Source organism: Giraffa tippelskirchi, chromosome 11 (assembly GCF_054371585.1).
Source record: "Giraffa tippelskirchi isolate mGirTip1 chromosome 11, T2T-mGirTip1v1.2.pri, whole genome shotgun sequence".
Classification (NCBI taxonomy): Eukaryota; Metazoa; Chordata; class Mammalia; order Artiodactyla; family Giraffidae; genus Giraffa; species Giraffa tippelskirchi.
In genome coordinates this window covers 62,610,239-62,625,283 of record NC_137285.1, presented here as the reverse complement: position 1 = coordinate 62,625,283, position 15,045 = coordinate 62,610,239, and the positions used below count along the sequence as shown (strand labels likewise).

At 40.5% G+C, this 15,045-nt stretch overlaps 1 protein-coding gene across 9 annotated transcripts in view; it reads right to left on the bottom strand.

Moving 5' to 3' along the window:
• ARFIP1 (ARF interacting protein 1) overlaps positions 1-15,045 on the bottom strand; it is a 135,802-nt gene that overhangs the window by 102,572 nt on the left and 18,185 nt on the right. For 2 of the 9 annotated variants that reach the window (XM_081543654.1, XM_081543658.1), the window contains exon 2: positions 12,797-12,876. The exons of 6 other annotated variants lie outside the window; for them this stretch is intronic. In XM_081543654.1, coding sequence (XP_081399780.1) covers positions 12,797-12,874 — 78 coding nt within the window. In that variant the 5' untranslated portion in view covers positions 12,875-12,876. Of the gene's footprint in view, positions 1-56; positions 135-1,516; positions 1,622-12,796; positions 12,877-15,045 lie in introns of all 9 variants that reach the window. One more of the 9 variants, XM_081543660.1, reaches the window with a different exon arrangement.

Sequence of the window (15,045 nt, the reverse complement as noted above, 5' to 3'; positions counted from 1 at the left end):
TGTTGTTTAATCTCAATATTCTGAGCCAAAAATCCAGACATAAGAAGAATACATACCAGAACTATAGAACACAAAATTCTCCTTTTTGTAGATGAAGAAGGGCTTCCCAGGTGGCCCAGTGGTAAAGAATCCACCTGCCAGCGTAGGAGATACAAGAGATGGGGGTTCAATCTTGGGGCTGGGAAGATCCCCTGGAGAAGAAAAAGGCAACGCACTCCAGTGTTTCTGCCTGGAAACTCCCATGGACGGCGGAGCCTGGAGGGCTCCAGTGCATAGTGTCACCGAGAGTGGGACACGGCTGAAGCACTGAGCAGATGGAGCGAGTTTTTCCTGACAGACCAGCCCGTGCCCCGTGCCCGGGGAGAAGGGCGGACACAGGAGGGCTGACTGCATAGGCCACTAGAACTTTGTCTGTATCTTGACTGGGGTGAGGGTTTCCCAAATTTATATACTTGTCAAAACTCATTGAACTGTACATTTTAAATGAACATTTTATCACATGCAAAATTTACCTCAATCAAGTCAGCTTTTTTAAGGGTGAAACTCCATTCTACCATCTCTAATGGCAGAGGACCTGCTTTCCTTGAAAGCCCCAAATCCACCCCTAGGGAGACACCAGTCTGGTGGCGGCAGGCATATGGTCCTGAACATAGTGCCCACCTACAAGGAAGGACTGACTTGCGGCTCTACAACCCAGCAGCAAATAAAGTTTACCAATTTTCCAAAACTGGTCTTCCTGACAAAAATAGACTAGGCCAATACCCTCTCACTATAAAAATGTCGCAGAATCCTAAGTGTTATTTATAGACACATATTCCCTATTTGATCCAGAGTCTGAAATCCCACAAGTATTCTCCTCTAAGTGAATAAAAAAATGGCAGAGCACTAAAAAAAAAAAAAAAAAATCCCTCTGATGCTCAGATTCAGTGTGCCTCATCCTGGAGTAAAACAGCAACAGAGGCAATGACTGGTTTGCCAAGTCAGACTTCAGCCAAGTATCGAGTCTCTATCTCATTCTTCAGGCTCCCCAGCCACAGTCCCCTTCCAACGTTGGGGAAGGCCTCCACACAAGGCTGGGGAAAGGCAGAACCTGCTTCTTCTTATACAAAAGCTCAAAATACCTGAGAAGCAAGCAAATATCTGCAGCCAGATTACTTGCATTCAATCCCTGCTCCTCCACATAGTATGTAAACTTCTTAAAAGTCCCAAAGTTCCTAAAATTCTCTTTCCTCATCAGTAAAATGATACTAGTACCTACCTTAGTTGTTGTAAGGATACAATGAAATATATCTAAAGTCCTGAGAAAAGCATCTGGCATATAATAAGTTCTATAAGTTACACTGTTATCATTTGTTTCCCAAGCTCTGGGGGAACCGCCATGTGACCTGGTTTCTATGAAGGCACTTGCCACAGCCCATGGGGTCGGGAAGAGTCAGACACGACTGAGCGACTTCACTTTCACTTTTCACTTTCAGGCACTGGAGAAGGAAATGGCAACCCACTCCAATATTCTTGCCTGGAGAATCCCAGGGACGAAGGAGCCTGTGGGCTGTCGTCTATGGGGTCGCACAGAGTCGGACACGACTAAAGCGACTTAGCAGCAGCAGCAGCAGCCCCAGACCTGAAATCAGAAACTAGTGAGAACAAGAGGAATGATAAAGACTCACTGTGGGGCAGCAGTAACTGCGGGGAGACCAAACTGCCACAGCGTGGGGGCGGCCCAGCTACCATAGCTGGTGCCCAGAGTCCTGGCAGTGCCCGCTGCTAAGCCTGGGGCTAAGCCATGGCCGCACAGCGCCCGCACTGAAACTGCTGAATCGGGATTTGAGGCGTACTCCCAGATATGGAACCTGGATTCTGGTTTTCCAACTTTCTTTTAAGTTACCTCACATCCTCTTAGTAAATGTCTTTTCTATGTAAGTGACCTGGAATTGGTTTCATCTGCTTGTAACGTAAGACACTGACAGCTGAACTACAAGAAGTGGATAAACGGGAAAAAGTCTTATGATATCTCTGTGAGTGCTTCTGAATATCAGTGATAACTATGAAATGCTCTAGAAACCTTTCAGAATGTTAGTGAATGAATTACCTATGAAACCTGTTTGATAGTTTCATGGTTCCCTAATTTGCCAGTAATAACTGAATGCTGACCTTTATTCAATCTATGCCAGGTGCCATGCTAATAAGCATATTACCTGAAATATTTCCTTTAACGTTTACAACTGCCCTGTGAAGTTTAATGCTAGTCACTCAGTCGTGACCGACTCTTTGCGACCCCATGGACTGTAGTCCTCTAGGCCTCTGTTCATGGGATTCTCCAGGCAAGAATAATGGGGTCAGTCAGTAGCCATTTCCTTCTCCAGGAGGTCTTCCTGACCCAGGGATTGAACCCAGGTCTCCTGCATTGCAGGTGGATTCTTAACTGTCTGAGCCACAAGGGAAGCCCGTGAGGGAGATAAGATTTTCCCAATTTAACAGATAAGGAAACTGAGGACTGGGATGGTTAAAGGATTTAAATAATTTAAATAATGTATCCTCTTGCATATGGAGCCCTACAATAAAAACAATGAGTACTTACTATGTGTCAGGTACTGTTCTATGTGTTTTTTCACATATCAACTGATTTAATTCTAATTACTTGATGTGCATTATCTCCTTCAAAACCCACAAAACTCTCAAACTTAGGTACCATCATTATAGCTGTTTTACAGGTAAGAAAACAGATTAAGAAATCTGCTCAATGACATGCAGCTACCAAGTGATGAAACGGAATTCAAATCTGGCACACTGGCTTCAAGAGGCCTTATTTTTAACCTCAACATTATATAGTCTCTCAAAGGCAACTGAAACACATCAATGGGTCATGCCAGCCAATATATATACTTTCAGATATTTATGAGTCAAACGTACTGTTTTCAACGTATTGTTGACCACTTGTACTGCTGTTTTCTCTATTTCCGTATCATCTTACACAGTTAGAGTAGCATTTGTCTTAATCTGACCCTTCTCTTTCAACAACTGAAGACTGAAGCATCAGCTTCCAACTATATCATTAGTGCTGCCTTTTGCTAATACCAGAGCCCCAGAGATAGCTGCATCTAGGACTTCCTACTCCTAGTTGTGGGAGGCTGCAGAATTAAACTAGGATATCTGGGAATCAGGAGCTTCAAGATACGGACTAAGCCTGCTATTGCAAATAGCATCAGCTGCCAGAAAATATGGATGTTATTACTGATCCTGGTAACTCCATAGTTATTAACTGGGGTCAATTTTAGCACCCATCACCACCACCGCCAGAGACATTTTTGCTACTGGCATCTTGAAGATACAGGGTAGGAATGTTGCTAGAGGTCCTACGATGTACAGGATAATGTCCCACAATAAAAAAACCTTATAGCCAAATATGTCCTATTGCTAAGGCTGAAAAACCCTGTATATAGCCTGATGCTACATACTGCTTATAATAGCAGAACTTATTGGTCTAATACATACTCACTTTATCAAATTACCCATGACATCTTTCACAGAAGTAGAACAAATAATCCTAAAATTATATTGAACCAGAATTGCCAGAGCAATACTAAGGAAATAAACAAAGCTGGAGGCATAACCTTTCCAGACTTCAGACAATACTACAAAGTCACAGTAATCGAAACAGTGTGGTATTGGGGGGAAAAAACAGATATATGGATCAATGGAACAGAACAAAGAGCCCAGAAACAAACCCATACACCTACAGTCAATTAATCTCTAACAAATGAGGCAAAAATACACAACGGGGAAAAGACAGTCTCTTCAGCAAATGTTCCTGGGAAAGCTGGACAGCCTCATGTAAATCAATGAAGTTAAAACACATCCTCACACCATACACAAAAATAAACTCAAAACGGCTTAAAGCAGTGGTCCCCAACCTTTTTGGCACCAGGGACTAACTTCATGGAAGACAATTTTTCCATGGACCAGGCGTGAGGAGGATGGTTTGAGGATGATTCAAGTGCATTATATTTATTGTGCTGCTGCTGCTAAGTCGCTTCAGTCGTGTCCGACTCTTAGAGACCCCATGGACTGCAGCCTACCAGGCTCCTCCATCCATGGGATTGTCCTGGCAAGAGTACTGGAGTGGGGTGCCATTGCCTTCTCCAATTTACTGTGCACTTTATTTCTAATCTAATGACACTGATCTGACAAGAGGTACTGGTCTGCAGTCCAGAAGCTGGGACCCCTGGCTTAAAGACTTAAAATATAAAACATGACACCATGAAACTCCTAGAAGAAAACACAGGCAAAACATCTTCTGCCATAAATTGTACAGACGATTTTTTAGGTCAGTCTCCCAAGGCAAAAGAAACAAAAGCAAAAATAAACAAATGGGACCTAATCGAAATAAGCTTTCACACAGCAAGAGAAACCATAAACAAAAGGAAAAGACAACCTATGAACTGGGAGAAAATATTGGCAAATGATGTGACTGATAAGGGCTTAATCTCCAAACTATACAAACTGCTCATACCACTCAATAACCAAACAAACAATCCAATCGAAAAATGGGGAGACACTTAAATAGACATTTTTCCAAAGAAGACATACCGATGGCTAACAGGCACATGAAAAGATGCTAAACATTGTTAATTACTAGAGAAATGCACATCAAAACTACAAGGTACCATCTCACACCAGTCAGAATGGCCACCACCAAAAAGTATACAAACAAGTGCCAGAGAGGGTATGGAGAAAAGAGAACCCTCCTATACTGCTGGTGGGACTGTAAGTTGGTGCATCCACTATGGAAAACAGTATGAGTGTGTGTATGCTAAGTTGCTTCAGTCACGTCTTGACTCTGCGGCCCTACGGATTGTAACCTGTCAGGCTCCTCTGTCACGCCCTCCTCCAGGGGATCTTCCTAACCCAAGGATCAAACCTGCGTCTCTGTCTCTTACGTCTCCTGCACTGGCTGCTGCTGCTGCTAAGTCGCTTCAGTAGTGTCCGACTCTGTGCAACCCCAGAGACGGCAGCCCACCAGGCTCCCCCGCCCCTGGGATTCTCCAGGCAAGAACACCAGAGTGGGTTGCCATTTCCTTCTCCAATGCATAAAAGTGAAAAGTGAAAGTGAAGTCGCTCAGTCGTGTCCGACTCTTCACGACCCCATGGACTGCAGCCTACCAGGCTCCTCCATCCATGGGACTTTCCAGGCAAGAGTACTAGAGTGGGGTGCCATCGCCTTCTCCGACCCTGCACTGGCAGGCGGGTTCTTTATCACCAGCAACAGATTACTTCAAAAACTAGAAACAGAATTGCCATATGATCCAGCAACCCCACTCCTGGGCACATATCTGGAGAAAACTATAATTCAAAAAGATACATGCATCCCAAATGCTCACAGCAGCACTACTTACAACAGCCAAGACATGGAAGCAACCTAAATGTCCATCAACAGATGAATGGATAAAGACAACGTGTGTGTGTGTGTGTGTGTACAACAGATGAATGGATAAAGACAACGTGTGTGTGTGTGTGTGTGTGTGTGTGTGTGTACATACAGTGGGATACTGCTGTGTACACAGACACAGAAAACAAACTTATGGTTATCAAAGGGGAAAGGGGATGGGAGAGGGGTAAATCCGCAGTTTGTAATTATCAGATACAAACTACTATATATCAAATAAACAACAAAGTCCTACTGTATAGGACAACTGTACAGGGAACAGTATTTAGTATCACATAATAAAGGCAACCCTCTCCAGTAGTCTCACCTGGAGAATCCCAGGGATGGAGGAGCCTGGCAGGCTACAGTCCATGGGATCTCAAGAGTTGGATACGACTTAGCGACTAAACCACTACCACCAATAAGCCATTTTGGAAAAAAATATGAAAAAGAGTGTGTGTGTGTATACATATAACTGAATCATTTTGCTGCACACCAGAAACTAACACAGCATTGTGAATCAACTATACTATAATTTAAAAAAATACAACTTTAATGTCATAAAGGTAATGCATTTCATAGCATAAGTCCAACCGCACTAGGGGAGAATAACTCCCCCATGCCCTCCTTTGGTGAACCCCTTAACACTATCCATCACTGCAGCAAACTTTCTCAACACCACACTAGTTATAACATGGCTCAAAAACTGCTGATGGGGCTTCCCTAGTAGCGCACTTGGTTAAGAATCCGCCAGTGCAGGAGACCTGGGCTCTGCCCCTGATCTGGGAAGACTCCAATGCTGTGAAACCACTGAGCCTGCACATCCCAACTCCCGAGGCCAAGCTCTAGAGCCCGAGAGCCACAATCACCGAGCCCGCCAGCCTCAGCTGGCAGCACCCATGCGCCCTGGAGCCCGTGCTCCGCGACAAGAGAAGCCAGCGCAGTGAGGAGTCCATGCATCACAGCGAGAGAGCTAGCAGCCCCTGCTCCCCACAGCCAGAAGAAGCCCTCACAGCAACCAAGACCCAGCACAGCCAGAGATCAATACATTAAAACAACACAAACAAAAACCGCCCGAGTCTGACCCCCACCCACTGCCAGGCACCTCTCAGACTCCATTCTCCCCCAGCCGTCTCCACCCTGGCCAACTGAACGCCTGCCTGCTCACTTCATCTGTACCCACGTGGTTGGTGCAATAACTCTTCTTCCTATAAATTCAACACCCAGGCTATATAGTCTTTTCTGGAGCTGCCGAAGACCAAAACCAAAAGAAAAAGCTCATGTAATTTTTGCTTACACGATTTACGTTTTCTATTCCTGAAAATATGCCTTGAGATCAACATTGTAAAAGGCCTTACACTTTGACAATCAGCATTTATGACTATTGAGGAGGAGGTGAGTTTTCTCCCTCTGATGGGCAAGGCTGTGTGAGGTGATATGCTCTGGGGTGTCTGTGGGCAGCCTGCCCGCTGATGACTGGGTTTATATTCTTATTTTGCTTGTTGTTTGGGTGAGGCGTTCAGCGCTGGGTGCTGCAGGCAGTTGGGTGGTGCTGGGTCTTGGATTCAGGTGGCGGTCTTCGTAGGAGTGCTCACTGATTGATACTCCCTGGGGGCAGGAGTTCTCTGGAGGCCTAGTGTCCTGGATTCAGTACTCCCACTACAGCAACTCAGGCCCAACTTCTGGTCAGGGAACCAAGATTCCACAAGCCATTTGTTATGGCAATAAGGGGATTAAAACAAGCAAGCTAACAAACAAAAACATACACACGAAAAAAGCTCCCCCAAAACAACAACAAAAAACCTCCAAAAATACCACACCAGCAATCAAGAAACAAAAAATTAAATGCAGACAAATGTTAAAAGCCAAATCAGACAAATAGAAAACAAAAACAAAGGAACACACACACACACAAGTGAAAGCAAAACAGACCAAAGAAAACCAAGTACAAGAGACTGACTCACGGAGCAAAGAAAACCAAAAACGGTATCAACCAATTAGAAACAAAACTAAAACACAAAACAAGACCAAAGGAGAGCGCCAAGTGAGGAATAAGGCAAAGCAAACAAAATAACCACACAAACATGATGGAAAAACAGGGGAGCAAAAACTGTAACAAACGGCTTCCCAGGTGGCTCAGTGGTCAAGAATCTGCCTGACAAGCGGGACACGTGGGTTTGATTCCTACACCGGGATCCCTGGAGAAGGAAATGGCAACCCACTATGGTATTCTTGCCTAGGAAGTCCCAAGGACAGAGGAGCTTCGGGGAGCTACAGTTCATAGGGTTGAAAAGAGCTGGACACAACTTAGCAACTAAACAACAACAATTTATGATGATGGAAAACTTCACAGAAAAATCAGAGATGCAACAAGAACAAAAATTCACCCAAAGACTAAAAGTCTATCTTAATAGTGTAACAGAAGGCATACTGGAAATAAGTTTCTTGATGTTAAACATTAAGAAGAGTAAAATCTAATTTCTAAAATGCTTATTAGAAACAAGAGAGAAACTTTCTAGAAAGGATATAAAAGAACTTGTCTTAGCCTTAGTCAGGCTTCTGGAACAATATAAGACATTACTTCTTCTAAAATACATATATTTAACATTGTTGTTTAATCTAACTTGCCACTGAGCAGGTAAAAATAAAGTACAATAATAAGTTTCAAGCTTTTCAACTGTTTCTTATATCTACCATTTTTAAGTGTTATTTGAAAATTCATTATAACAGCAGTGCGAAATATTTCTAATGATCTGTAGGTATTTTGTTCTGCTATCGAGTAGTTACATTTTCTTCTAATTTAAAAGACTAACTTCTTAATCTCAGTCAAACCTAAACAAAACAGCAATGAATAAAGTAAGCAGTGTGGAAAAAAAGAAAAAGAAGTCACAAATATTCAACTCCAATTGTTCTAGTTATGGCTTCAGACAAAGAAGGTCGAAGTGCTTAGTGAACTAATTATGCATGTCAACAGAGACCATATTCTGTTCTAAAACCAAAAAGCACAAATGCCTTCTGTGTCAGATGAAATTCGATTCTTTTTTTGCCTACAAAAAGAGAAAGCAATTCTATTAAAATCATAATTCAAACAGTCTTTGAAATTTCCATGTGAATCAGTAAAAATATGACCTTTAAAACATGGTTAGTGTATTTATGGCAAAGTTAATTTAACATGGTTCAAGAGCATTAGCTGAATAAGCCCACCCATGATATCTCAAGAGAACTAATCAACATATCAGGAGACACAGATTTAAGGACTGGCTCTGCCTCTTTTCATAACTGTACAGAAGTCACTTGTACTTCCCTAGGTCTCAATTTCCTCTTTTATAAAACAAGATTCTTAACCTCACCTGTAGTTCATACAGCTATTAAAAGAATCAAATGTGAAATAGCTTAGAAAATTAAAAACATTATATAAAGATGCTGTAATTCTAGCGCACTGATTTTAGCTAAGGACCAACAGGACAAATCCTGGAGCTGTTCCATCAACACCAGCATTTACCAGCCCAGCTACTCCTAACTTTGTCACTAGCGGTACCCTGACTACATTTCTCTAAAATAGACCAGTATCAAGACAGAGTTGAAATAAGGTTACAAATGTTATTGTCTTGGCCAAGTTCTTTCTTTTTTCCTTTATTCTATCTTGTCATTGTCAATTTCATGGTTTTTAAAAGGGAGATGATCCTAGATAAGAATGGATAAAGCAACTGTGGTGAAGTCGAAATAATGATTGAATCTGGATGATGAGTCTATGGGAGTTCACTTACTACTTCACTTTTATTTCATATGCTGCAAATTTTTCTTAACAAATGTTTTAACCTACTAGTATCAACACCTATTTGTCTTATATTTTCCAATCACTTGCTACTTGAATCCTGCATTTCAGATCTCCCAAGCTTCTAATCTTCTGTCAGTCATTCTCATTTTTGGGCCAAGCAAATCTTAGCAGCTAGCTACTGCATTTCCTTCCACTCTTCTCACTGACCCTCAGTTCCAGCCAGAGTCCTCACCACTATTCCTCAAACATACCAATCTTATTTTTGCTCTTGCTGTTTCCTCTTTATGGAAGGTTCTTACTCCCAGATTTTCACATGCCCCTCCCTCAACTCACTGAGCTATTTGCTCACCCAGAAAGGGCCTTTCCTGACCAACTCATGTAAATTAGCACTCATCATTCTTTAGCCTCTTATCCTGCTTTATAGCAGTAAAGATTACTTTACATCATAATTTCAGTTCAGTCCAGTTGCTCAGTCGTGTCTGACTCTTTGCGACCCTGTGGACTGCAGCATACCAGAATTCCCTGTCCTTCACCAACTTCTGGAGCTTGCTTGAACTCATGTCCATTGAGTCAGTGATGTCATCCAACCATCTCATCCTCTGTCGTCCCCTTATCCTTCTGCCTTCAGTCTTTCCCAGCATCAAGGTCTTTTCCAGTGAGTCAGCTCTTCACATCAGGTGGCCAAAGTTTCAGCTTCAGCATCAGTCCTTCCAATGAATATTCAGGACTGATTTCCTTTAGGATGGACTGGTTGGATCTTCTTGAAGTCCAAGGGACTCTGAAGAGTCTTCTCCAACTGCTGCTGCTAAGTCGCTTCAGTCGTGTCTGACTCTGTGCGACCCCATAGACGGCAGCCCACCAGGCTCCACTGTCCCTGGGATTCTCCAGGCAAGAATACTGGAGTGGGTTGCCATTTCCTTCTCCAGTGCATGAAAGGGAAAAGTGAAAGTGAAGTCACTCAGTCGTATCCGATTAGCGACCCCATGGACTGTAGCCTACCAGGCTCCTCTGTCCATGGGATTTTCCAGGCAAGAGTACTGGAGTGGGATGCCATTGCCTTCTCCGAATTCTTCATGTGAACCACTCCAAAGGCACTATTATTCTACACTTTATTTTACTTATTTATTTTAAAATTTCCCCTAATAACATGCAGCTTGTGTGCAGGATCTGAACAAATTCACTTTTAGACCTCTGAGTTACTTACATAAAGAAGGAATGAAAATATTTGTATATATATTTTTTGGGTATTAGAATTAAGTATATGCATTACTGTTACTATATCAAAGGGTAGACAGAAAAGAAGTCATGCAAAAATCCTAAAATATACTAATAAATACCTAATACAACTATTTCGCTTTCTTTTTTTGTTGATGGCAAAAATACACCTGTTTTCCCAACTTCCTTGCTTCTGTCTTCATATAATTTTTCCCTATTAGGTTTCTTAAATTTACTCATTTCTTTATGTTCAAATCACAGCACTTTCCTAATCATCGATGTTAAGACTTCCAGGTCTTGGTCGCCAGTTTGTTTTCCGGTTTGTTGTGATCCACACAGTGATGTCATACAGAACCTAAATGGACCTGAAGTCTCTTATTATTCAGGGTTGATGAGTTTGGCTCAGTTCAAAACGTTGAGAGTTTTTGCTGTTTTGTTTTGCTTTTAAAGAAATGAAAACTATAATTCCGGTCATCATCTTCTATTTCTAAGAAACTAGTATCCATGTATCGTTTACTAGTAGAGTGAGGATTAATTCATTCATCAAACTGACCAGCAGTTTATGTGCCAAGCTCTGCTATGATTATTCTGAATTACTGAAAAGTCTGACGCATAGAACATTTAAGAGTTAATGGCCAAAATACATATAGAGTTATAATACATTAAAAGAAGAATTCTTATAAGCAAATTTGTGCCCTAAAATGTTTTCATCAAGGATATTGAAAAAAGAATATTTAAGTTAGTAGAATTCTAATAAATGAGCAATTTCAAAGTCACAAAATATTCCTAAATACAATTTTGGTTAACTGCAATAAACTCATACAAACCTTTTAAATTTGGGTATAAATTCAGATTATACTCACACACCTGGTTTTTCTTTTTTGTTCTTTAAGTACAATATTCCCTGGGTATGGCTAAAAATACAGAGAATGCCTAATATGAATTTACACACAAATTTGAACAATTACTTGGCAGTGGATTCCTTCAGATCACTGTCATCCAGGTTTAATTCTCTACTAAGCAGGAAATTTCTGGTTTAGTATCTATCCGGGTGACATTCAAGTAGTTGAAACTCACAGTGGTAAACCACAAAAAGAATAGTTTCATTTACAATTATAAGCCCCATCATTGGCTGGGCTGCCGATCCTTCCTGTAGTTCACAGGTGTCAAACTTCTGATTATCCCTCAACAGTACAGATTCAGAGATATGATCGTAAAAAATAAAAAACACGAATTAAGACAAATACGGTATACATAATTCTCTAGGTTAGCAGAACTAAATATAACTACAACACTGCTTTGACAAATGGTAAACAGCCAAACTATTTTAAATCACAAAGAATTCCGAATCCCTCACAGATAATACATATTCTGCCAACCAGAGCTCATCTTTGACTTTTGGGCTAAAAGTAAATTATCTACCTCTAAATCCTACATTAAAGCTTGTCACACAGACTCAATGTCTTGGGATGATGACAAAACATTATGCCTAGCACTGCCACCTACACAGACAGCAAACTGATTTTTTAACACTGCAACTGGAGTCGGAAGAACCCATGTTATGCTCCAGACTTGCCCGTTATCTGAAGTCAGCTACTGCCTCTCTGAAAGTTAAAATATGTTCAACAAATAAATGAGGGAAATAATGGCTGTTCTTCTTACCTAACTGGATTATATCAAATCAGTCAAAGGGGCAAGGTGGAAAAATATGAAAGTGCTATTCTGTAAATCTTTAATCACTATAAATTTGACAGCTGTTACTAGGATTAGATGTTCAAAGAAGTATCTGATTACGTGAATTCCACATAAGATTAATTTCTTAATATCTCTGTATTCTAATGAGCTAGAACAGTGGTTTTGAGGTGACATATAATAAAATCATGTGTAGAATTTCAAAAAAAAAAAAAAAAACACACAAAAACATACACATAGCCCAGTATCTAGCACTACAGACTCAGATTTAGTGAGTATGAGGTAAAGTCCAGACGCAGTATTTTTTTAAACATTACACTGAGATTCTGATGGATAATTAACTAGAGACAATACAGGATCAGATGAGCACAAATGTGAACCAATTACTTACTATTACTTCAACAGAAACTTCGCTGCATATTTAAATTTAAAACTATAGTTTGACTTGACTCATTTCATTTTTATGGGACAGGTATATTGTAAAATTTCATATGCCCAGAGGCAAATGATAATTGACTTACAATTATGAAGAAATGGCTCTCTTTCTTCCCATGCCTTTCCTGTGTCTATATGTGTAGAAGAGTTTATTAAGAATGGCACATGGTTAGATAAACTAACTCAGTTTGGACAGTCTAAATTTGATTGATATGGGCTGACTTTAAAAAACAATATAAATATCACCCAATCACCTCAGAACTAGACTTGACTTCTTCTGTGGCTGGTTTACATGTACCAAGAGTTGAAGTATCATTGCTGCAGTCAGACATACCTAAAAGTAAAATGTGTTAAGCACACATTAAATAATTTAGTTAAAAGAGCTGTATCACTTCACCGATATTCTTACAAACATTCCACAACATAAATTATTTATTTGCAGTCAGAATTTGTTTTGCAAAACTATCTACAATCATATGAGTATCTATTGATTGTAACAGGTAAGTGATTCTAAAAACAAAAATTGAGGAAAAGTTTTTATGCAAAACATAAAAATACATACTTCAATGACTTTCATTTAATCCTTTTAGATATAAAACAAGTCAAAAGATCAGAGTGTCCACTTGATTTGACAGATGAAAAAACTGACATCCAAAGATGTCAAGATATCCAAAGATGAAGCCAAAATATTATTTACTTATGGCCTACATAAAATCAAAGTTTCAGATTAGAACTCAGACATGTTCCAGTTCCCTGGCCAGTGCTCTTTAATTCTGTAACAAATGTAACTGCTCATTGTCAAAATCAAACACTAAAATCAGATTTCAAAAAAAATAAAATAAAATAAAATCAGATTTCATTCAAAACAACTTCAAGAGGCTATTTCTACTTCTAACTTATTCAACAACATTAGAGAATGCCAACTACAAATAAAGAATTAAAATTCAGCAGTGGCCACAGGCCTAGAAAAAAATCACTTTTAATTCCAATCTCAAAAAAAGGCAATGCCAAAGAATGTTCAAACTACCATACAATCACCCTCATTTCATATGCTAGCAAGATTATGCTCAAAATCCTTCAAGCTAGGCTTCAGGAGTATGTGAACTGAGAAATTCCAGATGTACAAGGTGGATTTAGAAAAGGCAGAGGAACCAGAGATCAATTTCCAACACCAGTTAGTGAGAGAAAGCAAGAGAATTCCAGAGAAAACATCTACTTCTGCCTCATTGACTACACTAAAGCCTTTGACTGTGTGGATCACAACAAACTGTGGAAAATTCTTAAAGAGATGGGAATACCAGACCACCTCATCTGTCTCCTGAGAAACCTGTCTGCAGGTCAAGAAGTAACAGTCAAAACTGGACATGGAACAATGGACTAGTTCAAAATTGGGAAAGGAGTACAAGGCTATATATGGTCACCCTGCTTATTTAACTTATATGCAGAGTACATCCTGTGAAATACTGGGCTGGATGAAGCACAAGTTGGAATCAGGATTGCTGGGAGAAATATCAATAACCTCAGCTATGCAGAGGACACCACTCATGGCAGAAAGTAAAGAGGAACTAAAAAACCTCTTGATGAAGGTGAAAGAGGAGAGTGAAAAAGCCAGCTTAAAACTCAACTAAAGATCATGGCATCCGGTCCCATCACTTCATGGCAAATAGATGGGGAAACAATGGAAACAGTGATAGACTTTATCTTCTTGGGCTCCAAAATCACTGCAGATGGTAACTGCAGCCATGAAATTAAAAGATGCTTGCTCCCTGGAAGAAAAGCCATGACAAAGTTAGACAGCATATTAAAAAGCAGAGACACCACTTTGCTGACAAAGGTCCACATAGTCAAGGCTATGGTTTTTCCAGTAGTCATATATGGATATAAGAGCTGGACCATAAAGAAGTCTGAGCACTGAAGAATTAATGCTTTCAAACCGTAGTGCTGGAGAAGACTCTTGAGAGTCCCCTGGACAGCAAGGAGATCAAACCAGTCAATCCTAAAGGAAATCAGTTGTGAATATTCATTGGAAGGACTGATGCTGAAGCTCCAAGACTTTGGCCACCTGACGTGAAGAGCTGACTCACTGGAAAAGACCCTGATGCTGGGAAAGATGGAGGGCAAGAGAAGAAGGGGGCAACAGAGGACAAGATGGATGGATGGCATCACTGACTCAATGGACATGACTTTGAACAAACTTCAGGAGATAGTGAAGGACATGGAAGCCTGATGTGCTGCAGTTCATGGAGTCTCAAACAGTCGGATACGACCTAGTTACTGAACAACAACAATAAGGAGATAGAAAAGTAAAATCTAATTCAAGCTAAAAGAGTAGTCAGTCCTCTATATCTGCAGGTTCAAAGATTGAAAATATTAAAAAAAAGAAAAAAAAAACTCTTCGGAAATTTCCAAAAAGCGAAACCTGAATTTGCCAAGCTCAACATTCAGAAAACTAAGATCATGGCATCTGGTCCCATCACTTCATGGGAAATAGATGGGAAAACAG